The sequence below is a fragment of the Emys orbicularis genome, chromosome 4, assembly GCF_028017835.1.
Source record: "Emys orbicularis isolate rEmyOrb1 chromosome 4, rEmyOrb1.hap1, whole genome shotgun sequence".
NCBI classification, from domain to species: Eukaryota; Metazoa; Chordata; order Testudines; family Emydidae; genus Emys; species Emys orbicularis.
In genome coordinates, this window is record NC_088686.1 from 56,918,180 (window position 1) to 56,941,188 (window position 23,009).

The 23,009-nt window shown below is 40.1% G+C and overlaps 1 protein-coding gene across 1 annotated transcript in view; it reads left to right on the forward strand.

The window, feature by feature from the left end:
- CDIN1 (CDAN1 interacting nuclease 1) overlaps positions 1 to 23,009 on the forward strand; it is a 198,682-nt gene that overhangs the window by 93,544 nt on the left and 82,129 nt on the right. Inside the window, exons 9-10 of the mRNA XM_065403293.1 lie at positions 8,171 to 8,236; positions 14,783 to 14,888. Of these exons, the coding sequence (XP_065259365.1) occupies positions 8,171 to 8,236; positions 14,783 to 14,888 (172 nt within the window). The remainder of the gene's footprint in view (positions 1 to 8,170; positions 8,237 to 14,782; positions 14,889 to 23,009) is intronic.

The window sequence follows — 23,009 nt, forward strand, 5'->3', positions numbered from 1 at the left end:
CACACCCTAAAAAAATTTAAAATATACAGTTAAAGGGTTTGTTGTTGTTGTTGTTGTTGTTTTTAACAATAAATGTTTTAACATAACCTCTTTTGCGGGGGAGGGGCTTGTAATTACCCACTGTATAGCACCTACTACACACAGGTTAGTATTTTGGACATCTTGAACAAATTTGAAAAATTTAAGAGAATAATAAATCATTAAGCATTTGAAAATATGACACAGAGGAGAGTTCAGATTAATGGACCTTTTCAGTTTAGAGTAAAGATGTTGGAGGGCAGGAATAACTATTTACATATGTAAAAGGGGATGCTATGAAAATGTCAGTGGCCAGTTATTCCTACTATTGAATTAAGGGCAGAACTAGTAGTAATAGGCTTAAGCTGCAGTTGGGAAGATGAAGTTAAATACTAGAAAAAATTCATAATTATAGGAACAGTTAAGTACAGGAACAATCTGCCTGGGAAGGTTATGGAATCACCTTCACTGAAAAATTCAAGGCTAGACCTGACACTCATCTATCAAGTATGTTTAATGAAATCAATCCTGGCATGATACAAGGGGATGAACTAGATGACTCACTAAAGGATCCTTCAACCCAAGTGATTGTCATTTTTGTGGCCTTGTATAAGCTTCTGTAGTACACAAATCAGACTTAATTTTTAATGAATCATTACCTACGATAGACTTCAGGTTACCCTTTAAAAATAAAAATAAGCTGTATGTAATTTGTGCTGTCAAATACAAAATTTTAGCAATTCTAGAATGGATTGTCTCATTCCTTCATAAATAAAGGAAATTTAATTTATGGTATATATTTAAAATATACTGAAGTACTGTATTTATATAAGCTCACTTAAGAATTAAGATGTGTTAAGTATTTTTTCTTTCAATGTATTAAATGTGTCTGTCTCAAGTTCTAGGCTTTGATGTTATGAAAACACATTTGATCAGTATCCACAAGAAGAGCATATTCAATCCATCCAAAATTAAAATCTTTCCCCTTCCCTTCCGCCTCTTTCCACACCCTCAGAAAAATCCTAGGAAAATATACAAGCCTTGCAGTTTGCCCTGACGCTCAATGAATTCGGGCTTTGTTAGACCGTGAGTGGGAATGAGTTCCAGAGGTGATGACCCATGACTTATATTGTCCAGTCACCTGTTCCCTTCCTTTTAAACCTTGGGGCACAAAGAAACCCCATTCTTAGCACAAATGACCAGCAGAGAATTCCCCTGTTGGTGTACTCTCCCCAGCAGTGAATTCCCAAACCTGCATAAAGCCAGCAAAGCTGTTTCCTGCATCAGCATCACATCCCTGACACAGTGGGTGTATCAGGGAAGATATGGGCATGGTGGGGAGGACTAGACAAGGCATGTGGTGGAACTATAGTGATCCTCCACTGGCATATAGTTCCTTAGAGACCATAAATTGATCTAATTATGGTGGGACCAGGGTAGATCAGCTTCCCGGAGCAGAGACCTATAGGTCAAAATCAACATCCTAAAGTTCACCCAGAAACAAACTGGAAGCAAATGCACACTAAGGAACACTTTTGTAATATCCTGCCTTTGATCTATACAGGTTTTAATAAGTGAGCAAACACCTGCACTAGCTGAAGTTTCCAAGTGGTCTTTGGGTTCAGCCACATGTGGATGGTATTACATTCATACAATCTCCAGGCAACACAAACATAGACATTTATCTATGCCCAGAAAAAATTGTTACAAAGCACAGTGTGGAAAAAGTGCCTCTGAAGTCTCCGGAGGATCCAGAAGCAGTAGAAGACAATATGAGTCCCAGTTTGTGAACCTGAGTTACAAATGATGGGCATACTACCTCATTTGAGAGTACTGATCTATTCTTCATCATGTCTTCAGGTTACTTCCCCAAACTACAACCATTATGTCAGTCATCTGTGAATTGAGGCTCACCCAAGTAATTCATTCAGGACCCAGTATTGGATATGGAGAAAGTTACTGGGCCTCACCATCCGTGTCTGAATTCAAAACGAAGTTGGATATCTAAAAGCACCATGGCCAAGTCTGCCTCACTATCTCTCTAAACAGAGACATGTATATATTGAACAGATGGGTGGCAGAACAGAACTTAGTGTTGTACTGTCTGAGAGCGCCTTTGTGGCAAATGATCAGTCACACAGCATTACCGTTGAAGATTTCTCAGAAAGAGACCAATAGAACCTCTAAAAAGCAGCTCTGTCTACCCATAAGAGTCCATAGACAAGTCTACAATACATTGTGGTTAAGAGTGTAAAAACAGAGCTGATGGATCTAAAATAATTGATAAAAAACATTTGATCTTCAGGTAGCATAGCCTCCATAACATCTTCAAGATTTGAGCCAGAGTGATGGGAATTAAGGAAATCGGAGGTCTGGATATTACTGCAATTGCTTTGTCTCAACCCTCCATCAAAAAATTTGGTTTGAGATGGCATTATTTGGTGAGAGTGTCCACATCAAGAGATGGTTTCTTGAGCAGAGGCCTAACTATTGCTTTCAGAGATTATGGCATTTTACCTTTATGTAAAGGGATGCACTGATCAACTTCTCAAAAAAGGACCCAGTACCTTCCAGCTGAACTTCACCAACCAAGAAAGATAAGGGCCCAATTTGCAGGTTATAACCCAAAGTTCCTCCATCTCTTCAGAATTACGACTGACTGCGTCTGAAAACACAAATAGAGAAGGGATTGCATTTGTCCATCTCAGCAACCTCAAGACACTTTTCCGCTATCTCAAAAGTCAGCCCTGGTCAGAAATTTTCAGATGGAACATTTTTCTGTTGGAAAATGCTGATTCTATGAAATCAAAACATTTTGCAGGAATATGTTGATTTTGTCAAATCTTTGGATAGAAACCAGGAAATCTTCACAGGAAAATCTGCCTGGTTTTCTGCCAGCTTTCCCACCTCCACAGCGGCTTGCCTGATTGACGGCCACAAAGTCAGGAGTCTGGACATGCTGGGAGCCCCAGCTCAGGCCAGGATTCTCAGTGATTCCAGGCTCCCTGTCATGAAGGAAGAAGCCTCGTGGCCCTGGGCTTCAAGGCTCCCCGCTCTGTGCCCTGCTTACAGACTTCCTCCTATGCAGCCAGGAGGCGTCTGAGAGCCCCAGCTTGAGGCAGGGCTTCCAGGCTCCTGTTAGTTCAGCAGGGAGCCTAGAAGCTGGGTTGCCAGGTCTCTTGGCAGCTCAATGAGCCTCACCATTGTTTTATGTTTTGTTTTGTTTTTCAAAATAAAATTTTGGAATAAAATTCCCCATTCTGTGGGAAATGTTGAGATTTCATTTGAATGCAGAATGATTCTTTTTTTTTTTTTTTTTGGAAACTTCAGCATTTCCCTCAGAACAGGAATCCCAGGTTCCTGTCAGGTTTAGTCAGCAATCTTGTTCCCATTCAAGCAGTTACATTTGCAAAGTAGCTTGAAAATTCCTCAGTGTGGAAATTTCTATCCTCATGAATTGTGTTTTAAAACAAAAAATGAATCAACAACAGCATGAAGCTACAAGTATACTTTTTTAAACCAACCTTAACAATTGTGGGTAAGGGTAATTAAGCACTGGAACAAATTACCTAGGGAGCTTGTGGAATCTCTGTCACTGGAAGTTGCTAAGAACAGGTTAGACAAACACCTGTTAGGGATAGTCTAGATAATACTTAGTCCTGTCTCAGTGCCGGGGATTGGACTCGATGACCTATCGAGGTCCCTTCCAGTCCTACATTTCAATGATTCTGTGATTTCAAACAGTAGTGTACCGATAAATGGTGCTAATAATGCTGGTATTTAGGCTCCCATGCAGTTCTCTCGGAAGCCTACCATGTTTGGTGCTATGTACTATAGATGCCTGTCTTCAAAAATAACTCTACTTTTTTATGTTTGGAAACCTTGTGGGCATACATATATTTATTGAAATAAAATACTGTGTTTTGTTATTTGTGAAGTGCTAATGGGGTTCTCAGCAGTATAAAAGACAGAATTTGGTCTCTGCCCTTCTGTTTCTCAGTCAGAATTTTCTATTGAAAGTAGGGCTGCACATTGATTGCAGTTAACTCATACCATTAACTGAAATAATATTAATCGCAATTTTAAAAAGTAATCACGATTAATCACAGTTTTAATCACACTGTTAAACAATAGAATACCAATTGAAATGTATTAAATATTTTTTGGATTTTTTTCTACATTTTCAAATATATTGATTTAAATTACGACACAGAAAACAAAGTGTACAATACTCTATATTATTATTTTTATTACAAATATTTGCACTGTAAAAATGATAAAAGAAAAAGTATTTTTCAGTTCACCTCATAGAAGTACTGTAGTGCAATCTCTTTATTGTGAAAGTGCAATTTACAAATGTAGATTTTTGTTGTTTCTAACTGCACTCAAAAACAAAACAATGTAAAATTTTAGCGGCTACAAGTCCACTCAGTCCTACTTCTTGTTCAGTCAATTGCTAAGACAAATACGTTTCTTTACATTTATGGGAGATAATACTGCCCGCTTAAGAACAGGCGTTCACATGTCACTTTTGTAGCCGGCACTGCAACGTATTTACCTGCCAGTTATGCTAAACATTTGTGTGGTGCATGTTTTCAGAAGTCTTAAAAGAGCAACACTCCGATGCGGAAATTACAGAACCCGAACCACAAAAAAAGAAAATCAACCTTCTGCTGGTGGCATCTGATTGGGATGATGAAAATGAACGTACATCAGTCCACACTGCTTTGCATCGTTATCGAGCAGATGCCATCATCAGCATGGACACATGTCCACTGGAATGGTGGTTGAAGCATGAAGGGACATATGAATCTTTAGCGCATCTGGCACATAAATATCTTGTGACGCTGGCTACAACAGTGCCATGAGAACACCTGTTCTCACTTTCAGGTGACATTGTAAACAAGAAGCAGACAGCATTACCTCCTCTAAATGTAAACAAATTTGTTTCTCAGAGTGATTGGCTGACCAAGAAGTAGGACTGACTGGACTAGTAGGCTTTAAAGTTTTACATTGTTTTATTTTTGAATGCAGTTATTTTTTGTACATAATTCTACATTTGTAAGTTCAACTTTCATGATAAAGATATTGCACTACAGTACTTGTATTAGACTATTTCTTTTGTTTATTACAGTGCAAATATTATAATAAAAATAAATGTAAAGTGAGCACTGTACACTTTGTATTTTGTGTTGTATTTGAAATCATTATATTTGAATATGTAGAAAACATCCAAACATATTTAAATAAATGGTATTTTTATTAACAGCACAATTAATATTTTTTAATTGCTTGACACCCCTAATTGAAAGTAAAATGTTACAAAGAGGAAAAAATGAGGAATTCCAAAGTTGGATCTGATGTTTCTGTGAATAACTCCTCCAGTTGGATATATATTTATTTTTGTATTTAGGATGATTAATTGAAGTCTAAAATGCTCAGAACATTTGGTACAGGTATTCACTAACCCAGAATGCTTGTCTTAATGTTTCTAAGCTATGAGAGATGAGCCAAGAAAATCAGATTCTGCTGTCTCTCCTTCACCTTCCCCCCCTTCCCGCAACAAGAGCCGTAACCTTCTCTCCATTACCAGTAACTCACTTCACTTTCAGTGCTAACCTGAGTTTGAGGAAGAAGAGAACTGAGGAAGAGTTCCCTCTCATAGTGAGCAGAGAGCCTCACTCTCCCTGCCTGCTTTCCCTTGGTTCGATAAGCATGTAGATTTAATTTGGACCAAAACAATCAGACATAGATGCCATAGTGGTTAAATTTGGAGGCCAAAACATTATTAAAAACCCTTAACCAATGGAAAACCACTCCCCAGAATACCCAGCAGACTGTTCCAGTGCAGACTTCAACTGGGTACCAAAGGCTGAGGTTCTACAAACCTGAGGACAGGTGTGAGACCATTGCGCCTTCTGCACCCTCAGACCTGCCCAGGGACCTCTGCTGAAAGCCAGAATTCACATAGTGGGTAGGTGAGATGACAGAGCCAAAAATGGCTACTCACCAGTAGCAAAAGCAAACAAGCCATTCCCCTTCTTTCACCTTGGCAGGCAAGAGCCAATCAGTTGGTCCCTCATGGGCCTGTTGTCCAGTGTCAGCAGGAGTGGGGGGTTAAGCTCCATTACCTGGATGCCATGAGAGAGCCTGCCACTGAGCCACATGGGGAGGCAGGGGAAAAGGTAGCAGGGAAACAAAAAGAAACCACCCTCCCTCATACATGCGGCAGGTGTGTTCCCCTGGCCACCAGACCTGTATAAAACTCACCCACACTAGCAACGTGAGCACAGTTTCCAGTTTTTTGTTTTGTTTTTGTATAGTTTTAGAACATATTGATGCCTTTTTTTTATTTTTCATGCAGATATGAAGTTTTAAAATACATCTTAAGATACAGTCTAATATTATTTTCTCTTTAGTTAATGTCAAATCTGTTCAATAATAATGCGGTTTTAAGATAAATGAAGTTTTAACCAAAGCATCCAAGCCTCTTATTTAACTATTTTCAAACATTAGAATCAGCAGTTAGAAGTAGGCAACAGTTATCCTATTCTTCACTACTGTCAGGATGAAGAAATTTTCAGAATATTGATTTATTGTGTTGTTATGGTGTGACTCAATGGGTTTCAGAGATTAACATAAAGTAGAGCTTTGTTAATCTGCCCATCTCTCATCCATATATTTTATATCTGGGTTAAAAAAAAAACCCACTGGTTTTTGCTCTCTACCAAGGCTTAATAGCTGATATGGCACTATAGTGAGGTGTTGTATTACTAACACTTATTTTTACAATATACTAGAGTACTCTTCTTAGTACACGTCAAAATGAATCTTGCAGTGCATTTCCCCCGTTCTTTTGGTTGTTCACTTACACACTAATTCATAACTACCCCAATGGATATCCTAGTCTTAGTGCAAATTAGTGAGATTTTACTGTAACTTCTAGTTCAGCATCTGAAAAATTAACTTCAGATTCTTATTTTTCACAACCTTTAACAAATGTACCCTTAAAAATCTAAACGTTGTTCTTGTCATTAAAATGTTCTTTCGGCTCAAAGTGCTGACCTTTCAGGATATGCACAAAGTGTTCTAAAACAGAGTTCTGAACATTTGCCATGAAACCACTGTCCTAGGCTGATAAATGGATTGGAAATAAGCTACCCAATCGTGGGAATGGGCCATTAATTTTAATCAAAGGTGATGCAGAAAGGCGAATGGGATGCATGACAATGTCAACAGCCCAGTAGATGTTAAGAGTCCACACAGCCTTCCTTGTTACTTGGTTGTGCAATTAGTTGAGGTTGGGTGAAGACAGAAAGCCATGTCTGGAATTGAATGACCAGGTCACTCCAAAATCTAATGGAGAAATGGTGTTTCAGAAATACCAGTCTAATGGCATTAGAAGTCAAGGACAACAACTAGAAAGTATTGAAGTTTTTTTTTTTCTTTTTAAGGCATGAGTTGATGTTTTTTTTCTATTTTTTTTTCTTTTTTACAATTTTGTCTTGCTTGCTCCCTGTCATGGTTCTGGAAATTGTCAAATATTGCTTAAAAGAAGCTTTGGTATTTACAAAGGATAAAGAATTACAAACAGACTGAAATCTTGAAGACAATGTACTTTTAAATTTATGTACTACTGAATTGTAAAATTTGGCAAATTCTACATAATGCAAGAGAAATAAAACTCTGTGTCTTCTCTTTTTTCTTTTATAGCTTTCCAATTGGAAGATAAAGTTTTATAATTACTTTAGACAGACATCAATATAAAATAAAGCAACTATAGAATATGTACATTTGTGGCATTAGTAGAAAGCTGTTCAGGTTAATTCTAATGTGAGATTCTTCTTTCAATAAGCAAATATATTTCTTTATTTTGAACATTTTTTCGGTTACAAAGCACTGTATGACAGCTTGAATTAATGATGTTTATAATGAAGACATAAAAATGCAGAGACGACAAAGAAGCATTTTTATATCCATGCTTCAGGTTTGCTAAGAAGGTTCATTTAATCTGACACAGCATTGCATACATATGAAAGATATGTATGACTGCATTAGTAATTCTTGCACTTTTATTTAAAAGAAAATTAATTATACTGCTGTCTCGTTAATAGAATAGTGTTATAAACAATAGTATTTGTTCTCTATGCAGCTGAAGAACAGCTTCGTGCAAAGGGTTATGACAAAACACCAGATTTTATTTTAGAAGTGCCGGTAGGTAAGTCCTTAAAGTTTTTTCTATTAGTATTTATTGTGCTTATATTAAGATGTTAACATTACTTAATGATAGGGCAGGAAAAACTAGATTATATTTTAAAATATTACTGTAAATATTATTATGCATGTTATACTTTATACATTACCAATATTATCATAAAATATTGTTTTTAGGGATTTGCAGTAGTAACTCAATAACTGTAAGAAGTGTTTTTTGGAAAGTGGGGGGCTTAAGTAACATCCCTGTACCTCAAACCTGAACTGACCACCATCTGAGGCTGAGATCAGAACCATTTATAATGGTCTATCCACAGAAACTCATGGACCCAGTCAAACGCCAAAACATCTTTCAGGTAATGCCCCTCCACCAAAAGGCCATGGAATGGAAGATGCAGCAAATCAGTTAAACCAATCATTTGCCTCATTTTGGCATCCACACCCTCCTCATTGCCCCCACAGATCTCCATGGGTCCTTAATAGCCTGAAAGAGAAGAATCAGGAAGGAAGAAAATTTTGTCAATGGAGAAAAACTGGTAGATGTAGGTAAGTTCTAGCATTCCCATCCTACTGGCGATGAGGATAATATAAGCATCTAGCTCGTCAGACACAAGGAATTCTCAGACTTAACAGCTGTTAGATGGAAAAAGTAAGAATTTTGTCTTCTCTGTGATGGGGGTCTACAAACCCCTCACTGAGGCAGAGAAAAGGCTGCAGCAGTACTGGGCCAGGAAAGCTACGCCCCTCAGGCATGGCTGAGTATGCTCCTGGGGAAAAGGAGCAGTATAAAAAGAGCTCCAGCTGCTGAGGCATGGGGGAGGAGAGAAACCTCATAGACTCATAGACTTTAAGGACCATTATGATCGTCTAGTCTGACCTTCTGCACAACGCAAGCCACAGAATCTCAACCACCCATTCCTATAATAAACCCCTAACCTATGTCTGAGCTATTGAACCTCAAATCATGGTTTAAAGACTTCAAGGTGCAGAGAATCCTCCAGCAAGTGACCCATGCCCCATGCTGCAGAGAAAGGCGAAAACCCTCCAGGGCCTCTGCCAGTCTGACCTGGAGGAAAATTCCTTCCCGACCCCAAATATGGCGATCAGCTAAACCCTGAGCATGTGGGAAAGACTCACCAGCCAGACACCCAGGAAAGAATTCTCTGTAGTAACTCAGATCCCACCCCATCTAACATCCCATTACAGGCCATTGGGCATATTTACCACTAATAGTCAAAGATCAATTAATTGCCAAAATTAGGCTATCCCATCATACCATCCTCTCCATGAATTTATCAAGCTTAGTCTTGAAGCCAGATATGTCTTTTGCCCCCACTGCTCTCCTTGGAAGGCTGTACCAGAACTTCATTCCTCTGATGGTTAGAAACCTTCGTCTAATTTCAAGTCTAAACTTCCTGATGGCCAGTTTATATCCATTTGTTCTTGTGTCCACATTGGTACTGAACTTAAATAAACTCTCCCTGGTATTTATCCCTCTGATATATTTATAGAGAGCAATCATATCTCCCCTCAGCCTTCTTTTGGTTAGGCTAAACAAGCCAAGCTCTTTGAGTCTCCTTTCATAAGACAGGTTTTCCATTCCTTGGATCATCCTAGTAGCCCTTCTCTGTACCTGTTCCAGTTTGAATTCATCCTTTTTAAACATGGGAGACCAGAACTGCACACAGTATTCCAGATGAGGTCTCACCAGTGCCTTGTATAACGGTACTAACACCAGACCGCGCCAAGGAAACATCTATACACGCTCGTGCTCCACACCCTTCACTTCCTCACCCTCGTGTCCCGCCCTGACACAAAGTGGTCAACCTCCTCCTGGCCCTGGCTAAAACGGCCAGCTATAAAACCAGGGAGAGGAGGTTGGCCGATGGGTCTCCTCTGACTGTGGGGCCTATTTCCGATCCTCCATCCGCTCACCCATCCAGGCAGAGTTCCTCTGGGCGGCGTCCACTGGCTCCCTTGACGCCTTCGAGGAGCAGTGGGCGCTGTCTGGGGTTCTCTGCTCGGTGTCCCCGTCAGGTTCCCTTCGTTTGACCCTTTGACCTCACTCCCGTCCCTGTTATCTCATTAGTTGTCCCCCCGAATTATTTGGTTTCCAGGCCCTGTGGATCCTCCCCTTAGGCTGGGGGGAGGTCCTTTAGCAGTGCCCGCCCACTTCCTGGTTCCCAATAGGATAACGGTACTAAGACCTCCTTATCTCTATTGGAAATACCTCGCCTGATGCATCACAAGACCGCATTAGCTTTTTTCACGGCCATATCACATTGGCGGCTCATAGTCATCCTGTGATCAGCCAATACTCCAAGGTCTTTCTCCTCCTCTGTTACTTCCAACTGATGAGTTCCCAGCTTATAACAAACATTCTTGTTATTAGTCCCTAAATGCATGACCTTGCACTTTTCACTATTAAATTTCATCCTATTACTATTACTCCAGTTTACAAGGTCATCCAGATCTTCCTGTATGATATCCTGGTCCTTCTCTGAATTGGCAATACCTCCCAGCTTTGTATCATCCGCAAACTTTATTAGCGCACTCCCACTTTTTGTGCCAAGGTCAGTAATAAAAAGATTAAATAAGATGGGTCCCAAAACCAATCCCTGAGGAACTCCACTAGTAACCTCCCTCCAGCCTGACAGTTCACCTTTCAGTATGACCCTTTGTAGTCTCCCCTTTAACCAGTTCCTTATCCACCTTTCAATTTTCATATTGATCCCCATCTTTTCCAATTTAACTAATAATTCCGTATGTGGAACCGTATCACATGCCTTACTGAAATTGAGGTAAATTAGATCCACTGCGTTTCCTTTGTCTACAAAATCTGTTACCTTCTCAAAGAAGGAGATCAGGTTGGTTTGGCATGTTCTACCTTTTGTAAAACCATGTTGTCTTTTGTCCCAATTACCATTGACCTCAATATCCTTAACTACTTTCTCCTTCAAAAATTTTTCTAAGACCTTGCATAGTACAGATGTCAAACTAACAGGCCTATAGTTACCCAGATCACTTTTTTCCCCTTTCTTACAAATAGGAACTATGTTAGCAATTCTCCAGTCATACAGTACAACCCCTGAGTTTACTGATTCATTAAAAATGCTTGCTAATGGGCTTGCAATTTCATGTGCCAGTTCCTTTAATATGCTTGGATGAAGATTATCTGGGTCCCTCGATTTAGTCCCATTAAGCTGTTCGAGTTTGGCTTCTACCTCGGATGTGGTAATATCTACCTCCATATCCTCATTCCCATTTGTCATCCTGCCGTTATCCCTAAGCTCCTCATTAGCTTCATTAAAGATTGAGGCAACGTATTTGTTTAGATATTGGGCCATACCTAGATTATCCTTAACCTCCACTCCATCCTCAGTGTTTAGTGGTCCCACTTCTTCTTTCTTTGTTTTCCTCTTCTTTATATGGCTATAGAACCTTTTACTATTGGTTTGAATGCCCTTTGCAAGGTCCAACTCTACATGGCTTTTGGCCTTTCTCACTTTATCCCTACATGTTCTGACCTCAATAAGGTAGCTTTCCTTGAGATGCTTGCTCATCCAGCTTGGTCTATAACTCCTGCCTATGAATTTTTTCCCCTTTCTTGGGATTCAGGCTTCTGATAGTTTCTGCAACTTTGACCTGAAGTAATTCCAGGCCTCCTCCGCCTTTAGATCCACAAGTTCTTCAGTCTAATCAGTTGTGCCAGCCTCCATCCTAGAAGTCTATTTCCCTCCCTACTCAGGTGAAGGCCATCCCGAGAGAACAGTCCTCTGTCCATGAATACCTTCTAGTGGCCATACATCCCAAAGCCCTCCTTATAGCACCACTGCCTGAGCTATCTGTTGATCATCATAATCTGCCATTTCTATCAGGAGCACTTCCCTAAGAAAGGCAGAAAAAGAGCTCTTACTGAGGAGGTCTAACTGTGAATCTTTCTTCCTCCTCCTTCAAGATATCACCGTAGAGGCAGGGAGAATCCTGTTCAGGGGCACCAGAGGGTTGCATTCATCAGCCCTGAGACTGGGAGTTTGGAGCAAAGGACTGTAACATAACAGCAGCCATACCCCAAACTGAGACATTGGATGGGGTAGCAAGTGACCCAAGGGAAGGTGAACTAGAGGTGAACCAAGCATAGGCCAGCCCATGCTGTCATACTTTCAGGGCCCTGGACCGGGCAGAGCAGAGGACCTTGGTCCCCCATCCATCTCAGATTCCCCTACACCTAGCCCTGGGACTGGCAGAGCCAGGGGTTCACCGACAAAGAAGCTGACCCAGTTGAACCCCATCCAGGAATCCCAGACACACTAGGTGAAAAGAGAGACTGTGGCAGCAGGCCAGACCACTCGGCCTGTTGACCAAACCAGCAACCCCACTATGTCTTCCATAATAGCAGTTGCTGAGTGACCCTTCGTGAGTCACCACCTTAACCAAGAAGAGTTATTCCACACATTTTCAGAATCTAGCACCTCCCTTTTCAATGATATGACAATGTGTTTTTCAGAAAAAATCAGGAACAAATGGAAGCACTATATGAGAACTGAGCCATTATCTGTGACTCAGATTTTCGCCTTTCTTGGTGTTTCAAGCATCTAGGACTCTTACTAGCAAAATCGTCAACATCTGCTTTGATGAGACAGATCTATCATCATTTACTCTAAATCATGCAATTATCTAACCAGTATTTAAGGTATAATCACTCAACACAACATTCTTCTCCACTATGTAATCACTCTTTTATGAGAAAGCATTTTGAAAAGATCCAAAGGGATATCTTCCACTCCACCTAGATATTTTCAATATTCTGGACTCCTCCCACTCAGTTTTCAAGAACAGAGATGGTGCTGGTGGCACCAATAGATGACCATGGACAAAGGCCATACATCCATACTCAAACAACTGGACCTCTCCACAGTATTTGATACATTCAACCATGATAGTCTGCTGTCCCACCACAGAGACTTTGGCAGGATTACGCTGAGATGGCTTAATTACGTGCTGTCAGGCCACACTCATAAAGTTGCAATGAACACCTGCTCCTTCACTTCCAAAACTCTTACCTGTTCAGTTTCACGGATCTGTCGTCTCACCAGTCTTGTTGAACCTATTAAGAAGATTGTGAAACAGCACTGACTAAAAATCTAGCAAAAAAAGATATCTAGCTATTAATCTCTTTCATATCAAACACAAACATCACCATCTCCCACCTATCCAGCATCCTGGCTGTGGTGAACCAGATGAAGAGCAACTGGCTGCAGTTAAAACATTGGAAGGCTAAAGGAGATGTTGGTTGGGAAAGGCAAGTACTTTGGAAAACTTGCTAGCTCTGTAACATCACCTCTTTGGTTGGTTAAAACAGTCCATGGATTTGCTGTCTGTCTGTACGCCTCACTGCCTCTACGAATCCCAGTAGCTGTATAGAGCACCTTTTTTACTCCCCATCTATGGCTGGCAGGAAGACAACTAACTCCCCGTCTTATCAGACTTTGAGATGGCCATGGAAATGCATATTTACTTGATAACTGTGATTCTCTACTTAGATATAAAAAGGCAAACTTTTTAAAATGCTACAATTGATGTAGAATACAAGAGCCTGTCTGGCTTTGCAGCACAAACTTCTGAGAGCACATCGCCCAAAGTCAAACTTAATGTTTTGTTCCTCAGGCACTAGTAAACTAGACACTACAGTGATAGGTGCTATAGAAAACTCTACAAAAGAAAGCTCTTCAAAGCTCTTCATGGCATTGTCCCAAGTTACCTGGAGGGAGACCGGCTCATCTTATATGGGCATAACTTCCCACTGGAAAAATTGGTCAACCTCAGGAGTGAAACCTTGTTTGTGCAGGAGATGGGCCTCTCATGGTGACTGGCGCATGGTTTGGAAGTTTGCTCCTGGAAGACACCATGAACCGCAGTGTCTTCGGAGAAAAACGGAAAAGTCACTTCTTTGACATATCCTTCCTACATTAATAGCACAGAACACATCCCCACAAAGGTGACTCCAAAGAGAAAAGGGAGAAATATATATGTATGTACGGTTCATAATTTTCAACACTGCGGGGTGTTTCTGTTGCTTGTCTGCTCCCTCTCCTACCCCAACATACAGCACTGAAAAGTTTCTGCTGCAGTAGCTCACCTACGTGCCTCTGCATTCGCCAGTTGTTTCCATCCCCTTTCCTGACACCTAAGAGGGAGAGTAAGGGGGAAATGGGTATAGCTCTACTTCTGTCCTCAGTATTCTGGCTCCTTTTTCATTGAGCAACTGTTTGTACTGGCTTAAGTGCATTCAAAGGAATTTTGGAGCACACGGTAATTAAAGTTAAATTGAGAGAATTGTAGGTAAACACTACTGTTTGGTTCTTAGATTTTTGTTTAAAAAAATATTCATTGCAAATGTTTGAAAGATGGTTTGAAAGTATACAACTGTGCCTCAAGTATAAGTCATATGGTAGCTTCTTTGACTAATGTAGAACTTTACAAATCTTTGTTGTGGTCAGATTTTCAGAGCTTGCATTCATTTTATATTAGTAATGCTTTGTCCCCCTAGCTGTTGAAGGACATATAATTCACTGGATTGAAAGCAAAGCTTCATTTGGTGATGAATGTAGTCACCAGGCCTATCTGCACGACCAGTTCTGGAGCTACTGGAATAGGTAGGTTTCCATTATTTTTCTTCATAGATGAAGAGTACTAAGTTAAAAGCTTATAAGAATTTCTGTAGCTGGAAAAAATGGTGGTAGCTTTTATTTATGTGTGTTTTTCATTAAACCATGTGAGTCACATGTATACTGGGAATCTAACGTATTGCAGTTTAGAATCAAAGTTCCTGAATCAAGGTAAAATGCATAAATATTTGTTGTTTCAAATTCTCATAATGATTGTCATTTAAAATCATTTATGTCTGTCTTAGAGATATAATTACCGTAGTAGACATCGTAGTCAACTGTTTTGCGAGAGGAACGAAGCATCTCAATTCAATTTCTCCAAGATAAAGAGGGAAATGTTATCGATACTATTTGTGAAGACTCTCAATAGTTGTAAGACAGCCAAGACATCAGATTACAGTGTACCCAGTTCCATCTAGATTGTATTACAGGCAGGCTTCCCAAATCAGGAATTAGATTGTCCAGTGACTGCTGTTTATGGCCCTTTTTTCCTTTGTATTCATAAGGAAGTGCATAACACTCTTAGTAGGAAAAGAAGATGGAATAAATAGCTGCATGGGTGTTAGAGAAAAACAATTACTTTATGCTTCACAAAATTTTTAGATGAAGGGGACAACATGTTGTTAGGATAAAAAGATATTTTCTCCTAAAGAATGTTTAGTAAAAGTAGTACAGTAACTCCTCCTAAGTCTGCTGGTATGGTACAGTAACTCCTCACTTAATGTTGTAGTTATGTTCTTGAAAAATGCGACTTTAAGTGAAACAATGTTAAGCAAATCCAATTTCCCCATAAGAATTAATGTAAATAGGGGGGGTTAGGTTCCAGGGCAGCTTCCCCTACTCTGCAAGCACCAGAGGGGGGGGCGGTTCAACCTTCAGCCCGCCCACTCCACTCCTTCCCCCAAGTCCCCACCCTTACCCGCCTCTTCTCCCCCCCACCTCCTTCCCTCTTTACTTCATTTGCTGCGTCCTGGCTCCTCCCCCCTCCCCCCCTCCCTTCTAAACGCCGCAAGCCAGCTGATTGCCGCGTAGGGGAGGGAGGGAGGGGGGAGGCGTGCCAAGTCCTCGCTCCTCCCCCCTCCCTTCTGCTGGGGCAATCAGCTGGCTTGCCACGTTCGGGAGCCAGGGGAGGGAGGGGGAGCCTGTGCACCGAGTCCTCGCTCCTTACCCCTCCCTCCTGCTTTCAAAACGCCGCAAGCCAGCTGATTGCTCTGGTCAGGAGGGAGGTGGGAGGAGCAAGGACTCGGCGCACCTCCACTCCCTCCCCTGCCTCCTGCCGGCAGCAATCAGCTGGCTTGCGGTGTTTTGGAGGCAGGAGGGAGGGGGGAGGAGTGAGAACTCGGCGCGCAGGCTCACCTCTCCCTGCCCTGCCTCCTGAACACTGCAAGCCAGCTGATTGCCGTAGCAGGAGGCAGGGGAGGGAGGGGGGAGGTGCGCCACGTCCTCTCTCCTCCCCCACCCCTGCCCGCGGCAATCAGCTGGCTTGCAACGTTCAGGGGGCAGGAGGGAGGGGGGAGAAGCGAGGACTCGGTGCGCAGGCTCCCCCTCCCTCCCCTGCCTCCCGAACTCCGGAAGCCACCTGATTGCCGCCAGCAGGAGGGAGGGGGAGCCTGCGCGCCGAGTCCTCGCTCGTCCCCCTCCCTCCTGCCCGGGGCAATCAGCTGGTTTGCCGCGTTCAGGAGGCAGGGGACGGAGGGGGAGCCTGCACGCCGAGTCCTCGCTCCTCCCTCCTGCCTCCAAAACGCTGCAAGCCAGCTGATTGCCGCGGGCAGGAGGCGGGGGGAGGAGAGGGAAGGCGCTGATCCACAGAGTCTGCCAGCGGGCGGGAGGCACTGGGTAGGGGAGGGGGGCCGTAGGGAGGCTGCCAGCTGTAGAGAAAGCAGGCAGCCAAACAACATAAGAGTGGAGCATTGCACAACTTTAAATGAGTATGCTCCCTAATTTATCAGCAACGTAACAACGAAACAACGTTAAGCGGGACCACTTTAAGTGAGGAGTTACTGTACTTGGTTTTCCTTCACTTTTATCCTTACAACAGTCGTCATTAGCAGCTACAATGAGTTAAATTTGCCTTTTGCAATAAAACATGCCATTGCAGAAAGGAAGTTGCTGTGATTATTTATTTTTCTGCTGTACATGGCATCTGGCCTATTTAGTTTTGGGGTGTAGCAAAACACTTCAGAATAATTTCTACCTTTTGAGTCTGATGTCACCTGCAGAAGCACCCCTTTACTTAGACCAGTCAACCAACAGATAGTATTTTAGTTTTGTTTTGTATATATTAACTAGGTACCTGTTCATTTTGACATAGTAAAAATAGTGAGAACAACATTTCTTACTGTGTTGGAAGTGAAGTACATTTAAGGTTGTGTTGCCAAAATTAGGATGATTGGACTTTTTTAACAATAATACTGCTTTGTTTCAGCTTGAAATTCTGCTAATACTGAAAATTACTGTAAATATATTTCATTGTGATATACTTTCAGTTCATCTGAAGAAATCTAGAAGTCCCATTACCCAGTCTAGGGTTGATTATTCTGTGAAGTAAGAATGTAATGCCACCTTGATTAAAGAAACTGGACAGACTCCATTGTTACTTTGTGTAAGGACTGTAACAATCAGTTATAGCCACAGTAGTAGACACTACTGCAGTACACTAACAAGTACATAGATATCAACAAGAGACAGATTAAATAATAATTAGTAAGTGTACTGTGGATGACTTACTGCAAGTACATGTAAAGTCAAATATAACAATTTACTTTTTCCATTGTTTGCAAGCCTGGATACTGCATCTCTAGACTCTGTAATACAATTTCTGGAGAGTCCCAGGAGAAAACTTGACACTGTTATTAGCTGAAGTAACTTTACTATATATGAAGAAGACACTAGCAAAATGTCGTCTTTGACACTGATATTAGAATAATGATAATTCCACATAATGAGAGAGAAGCATTTCTTCTTCTCTGTTTGAATATGAATAGCAAGTCTTCCCTCCAATGAATTCTTTTTCCCCTTTAATTGTAATCTAAATGGCTCTAGTCCTGTGCTTATATGTAAAAAGAGAACATGAATAAATAAGAACAAATTTCCTGTAAGTATTTTTAAAGTAATACCTACACTTTTGAAATGTAAATTGACATTCATTTCTAATTAATACGTTAAGCCTGATATTAAATCACCTTGTTTACATCTATAATCATAATGGTAAAATGAAAATAATCTTTGAAGCCCTTGTGGCGGGTTCGGTCACAGAGACTCACCTTGAGACTGTCACTTGATGAGGTGGGATATCACTGAGGCTAGGTCTACACTGCAGCGGGGGTCCGACCTAAGATACGCAACTTCAGCTACGTGAATACCATAGCTGAAGTTGCGTATTTTAGGTCGGCTTACCTAGCGGTGAGGACGCGGGAAAGTCGACCGCTGCCGCGCTGCCGCCGACTCCGCTGCCGCCTCCTGCCGAGGTGGATTTCCGGAGTCGACGGCAGAGCGATCAGGGATCGATTTTACCGCGTCTTCACTAGACGCGGTAAGTCGATCCCCGAAAAACCGATTGCTACCCGCCGGATCGGCGGGTAGTGAAGACTGAGAAGAACCCTCCTGCCAGAACAGGCGCCCCTCCACTCCTGTCTTGCTGAGGTAGACACTCCAGTCAGCTCCAGCACAGACCCAGAGGTTGGGCCATGCCTCTCTGCAGTTCACTGAAACTGAGATTCACTCAGCCCAGGGGCTTCTCAGTTAACAGGGACTTTCCCAGCGCCCAGTGTTCAGCCTTTCTGGGAGCCTGAACCCCAAGTAAATCCGTTTTACTCTGTATAAAGCTTATACAGGGTAAATTCATAAATTGTCCGCCCTCTTTAACACTGATAGAGAGATGCACAGCTGTTTGCTCTCCCAGAAGTGATTTTATTAAGTTTAAAAGTAGGATTTAAGTGGTTTCAAGTAATAACAGACAGAACAAAGTAAGTCACCAAGCAAAATAAAGCAAAAACATGCAAGTCTAAGCCTATACATTAAGAAACTGATTACAGGTAATATCTCACCCTCAGATAAGCTTCTTTCACAGACTAGACTCCTTCCTAGTCTGGGCCCAATTTTTTCCTTTGGTACAGTGCTTGTTAGTTTCAGCAGACATCTCAGGTGGTAAGCAGGGTTTTTCTCATTACTGTCAGCCCCTTTTGTCCTGTTCCACCCCCTTTTATAGCTTTGGCACAAGGCAGGAATCTTTTGTCTCTCTGGGACCCAATCCCTCCTTCTAAATGGATTTAAGATGGATTTCATTATCATTTCATTTCATTATCAGGTGACATGGCCACATGTCGCTGTAAGTCCCCTAGTCTCCATTCCCCATGGGCTGGCCCACACATACACAGGAAGGCTTTCAAGTAACTAAGGCCATTTACAACTGATTGTTTCTGGAGCACCCTTAATAGCCTCCACTTAATATGTTTACATAAGTGATACAAGTTTATATCTTATTCTCCTAACTCCAGATATAGATATAATATATGCAAACAAATAGGATGAACACACTTAGTAGATTACAAGCTTTCTAATGACACCATACAAGGGGTATTTAGCGTAAAGCATATTCCAGTTATGTCATATTCATAAGCATATTTCCATAAAGCATATGGAGTGCAACGTCACACCGATGGAACCAAAAAGTGTGTTTGATAAGAAAGGTAGAAATTTATAGGATTCAGTTCAGATCACATACCATTTAGTATTTGTTTTTTGTTTCATGGATTAGAAATTGACTATCAGGATTTATCACACAAGAAAAAACTGGAAATTGGAACATCAGAATGATAATCCTTTTTTCTACTAAGTTGTTTGAAAGAGCTTGACATCTGTTCATCCAAAGAATGTTTGAGTAATAATTTTATCGGTTTGGTTGAAGTAAAGGAAAATCATTTTATGAGTATGTTGAAATCATGCATTTTTATAAGAGCATCACTAGTCTCCAATAGTATATGGGCTTAGAAGGTTGTACCAGTGAGTTGAAACCTAGTGGTTTGACAACCAGATTTAGAGGAAACCTTGGGAGTTGCATTTGTCAAGTAGCTAGGAAAACTGTTCATGCATACCCAGTATCCAAAGCTTCATTGGCAGCCCAAACATAAAGAACTGAAAGGTCATTCTTCTTCCTGCAGTATGATGGTTTGTTGACATATTTTGACACACTGGTACAATGCTGAAAGGTTTTGACCTTACTGCAACACTGGGAGACTTAGGGTCAGTTTAGCTATCTGACGCTTGTAGAATTTCACACATGCTAGAATTTGGTTTTTTTGTTGGTTTGTTGTTGTTGGATTTTTTGTTTTGGTTTTTTTGGGCTCCTCTGTCAGAATTAGTAAACTAGTTTTAGAAAATGGACATGAATGGTCTTAGAGTTTATGATCACTTTTTATTATTCAACCAAATTATCCTTGTCTAAACAGAAAATATTGTACATTCAACAATTTACGACTCAAACATTCTTTTTATAAGAGTAATTAATTTAGTTTTCATAAAGTCTGTTGTCTGTTTGCTAATTTTAATAGCAAGAAGTGAAGAGAGTCTTATTAGTAGACACAAAAAAAAGCATTTCTAAACTAAAAGGAGAGCCAGTTGTTTAAAATTGTCTGTTTACCAGTGCACCAGCTTTGTAAAGAAATCAAGAATATCAGTATCTGTCCTTTTGATCATACAAAATAATCGATATGTGCACACAAACATACATGTGCATTTTATAAAAGGGAAGATCCCACATGTACCTTATTTTCAACAACGTTATACATAAATCCTTGTGGCCATATTGTTTAATGAGATTTACAAAAATATCAACACATATTCTGACTAATAATGTAGTTTGTGCAAAGAATTTGTTCAAAACAAGTAGCCCAAAATAATTTGTTTCAGTGTTTGGGCAATAGTCTTATCCTTAACAAGATGATTTAGAGTGTTGGACATGTGGTTTCACTGAGAAATATCTACATCTTGTGTTGACAACTACTACAGTTGTATTAATTTCCAGGATCATTTTAGATTGTTTCACTGTGTATCAAAAGTCACTTGTGCATTGCCAAAGCAAAGAGGGAACAAATCCACATAACATTTAGATTAAAATTGAAATGTGAATGATAAATGTCAATTAAACATGAATTACAATGTATTTTTCCATATAAAATGTTTTATAGATATATCTCAAATTAGGATTTTCATTATAAGTGGATTAGAACCTATCCTTCTTTGACTGCTGGATTATTGCATTCTCAGCTTTTACAGTAGTATACAGGGCACTATATATCTTTGTTTGAATTATTTTTCTTTATATTTTTCTCCACTCTTTCAGATATTGTTATGTCACTGGAGACTATCACGTAGTACAGATAGAGCTCTTTCAGCTTCCACATACATTACCGCAAGGCTTCAGCTCCAATTTCCCTGGTATTTCTCATTCAGATTAGACAAGCATCTAAGTTTATGTACGATATGAGCTGACAGCATAGATCCTGCTATGTTTGCCAAAGGCCTGGTCACAGACACTCCACTATGTCAAAGAATGTCAGTCCTCACAGACCTTACCTTTCAGAACTCCTTGTAATTTTTAATTGACATTTACATCTGACATTTTCAATGTATTTCTTATTGTTGAGTCTTTATCTACCTAGGAATATCTTTAAAAAACTTCTGTAAACTATTACATCATATATTTTAATTTAACAAGGCCAGGTTGCTTTCTGAAACTCAAGAATAACTAAATTTACTCCCCCCCCCCCCCCGTAATTCTGTAATTGCTCTTCTAACCCATTTGAAGTGACAATTGGGCAGGGTATTGAGAATGTGGAAGGAGCATTAACTTGTAGTATAAATGTACAAAACATAATTGTGTTTATTGTTGGCCACCCTCTGTGTGCAATAAAGATACGATAATCTTCTGAAAAATTGTGTATACTACTACACACATATACATAAACAGCAGAACACTTTAAATAAAACAAAGCTTAGAATATGTAGTGTACTTGCATATTGTATAATGTGGTGTATTTTCTCAAAAACTGAAACTTTTTCATTTTAGTTTCAAAGATGAAAAACTTAATATATTAATATAAGTATAATTATCCATCTACTAGAACTTAGAATAAGGAAGTACAGTTGATAATAAATGTCAAAAAGCACAGAACTAACAGAAGCATTTTGTCACAAATAATGCTGCTTTTCCTCTAATTAGTTAATTTACATTTTACAAATTAAGGACAAAATTCAGACAGAAAATAATCTAGTAGTATATCATAGCTTTACTGACCTGTATTTGTATCTGCCAAATTTAAGTTAATTAGAAATGTAGATGCTGTTTGTTTTATCTGTCAAAAAGCTCATCTTACCCCCCCCCAAAAAAAATCAAGACACACTTTTCTCCCCAACATTTATCATCTAAATAATAGTCTTGCCAAGATGGCAGCCTCATAATAAACTCTTTTCAGTGGAGTGATGGGTAATGAAGCTTGCTTGTGAAGGCAGCGAAAAATGTTGTCTAGCCAAATGTGTGAATATGATGGCTAGAGAATCAGTGGACTTTCTCAGTCATCAATCTTTTTAGTAGCCTCTTATACATCTGAATATTTTGATAGATGATCTAATAATTGAGTTATCTATCTTTCTAACTATCAGAGTTGCATAAAAATTATTCTCACATGCTACTGAATATTAAATATATTAGGCTTTCAGTAAATTTTTCAAAAAAGGGCCAAAAGGTGGAGGAATTTTCTTATAAACACACCTTTATGTATTAATATTAAATTACTATAGCTGGAGTATAAAATTACTTGTATTAATATAAGAAAAAAAAGTAAATAAAGACAAAAGCCAATTACAGACAGAACTCTCTCACAGGAAGTAAAGCAAGTGAAAACAAGAGGCTGAGTGGATTTGAAAAATTTAAGTATAGCTTCAGATGTAAAATGAAGTTTGTTTGTTGGTCTGTGCCTGGCTAAAGGACAGCAGTCTCATTTAATGTTACACAAATTCCCTATGCCTTGGAGATCTTTGCTTAGGAGCAGATAAATATAGTATCAGTATGGACTTCAAATTACCTTTCAGTCTTTTTGAGAGTGGTTCTTC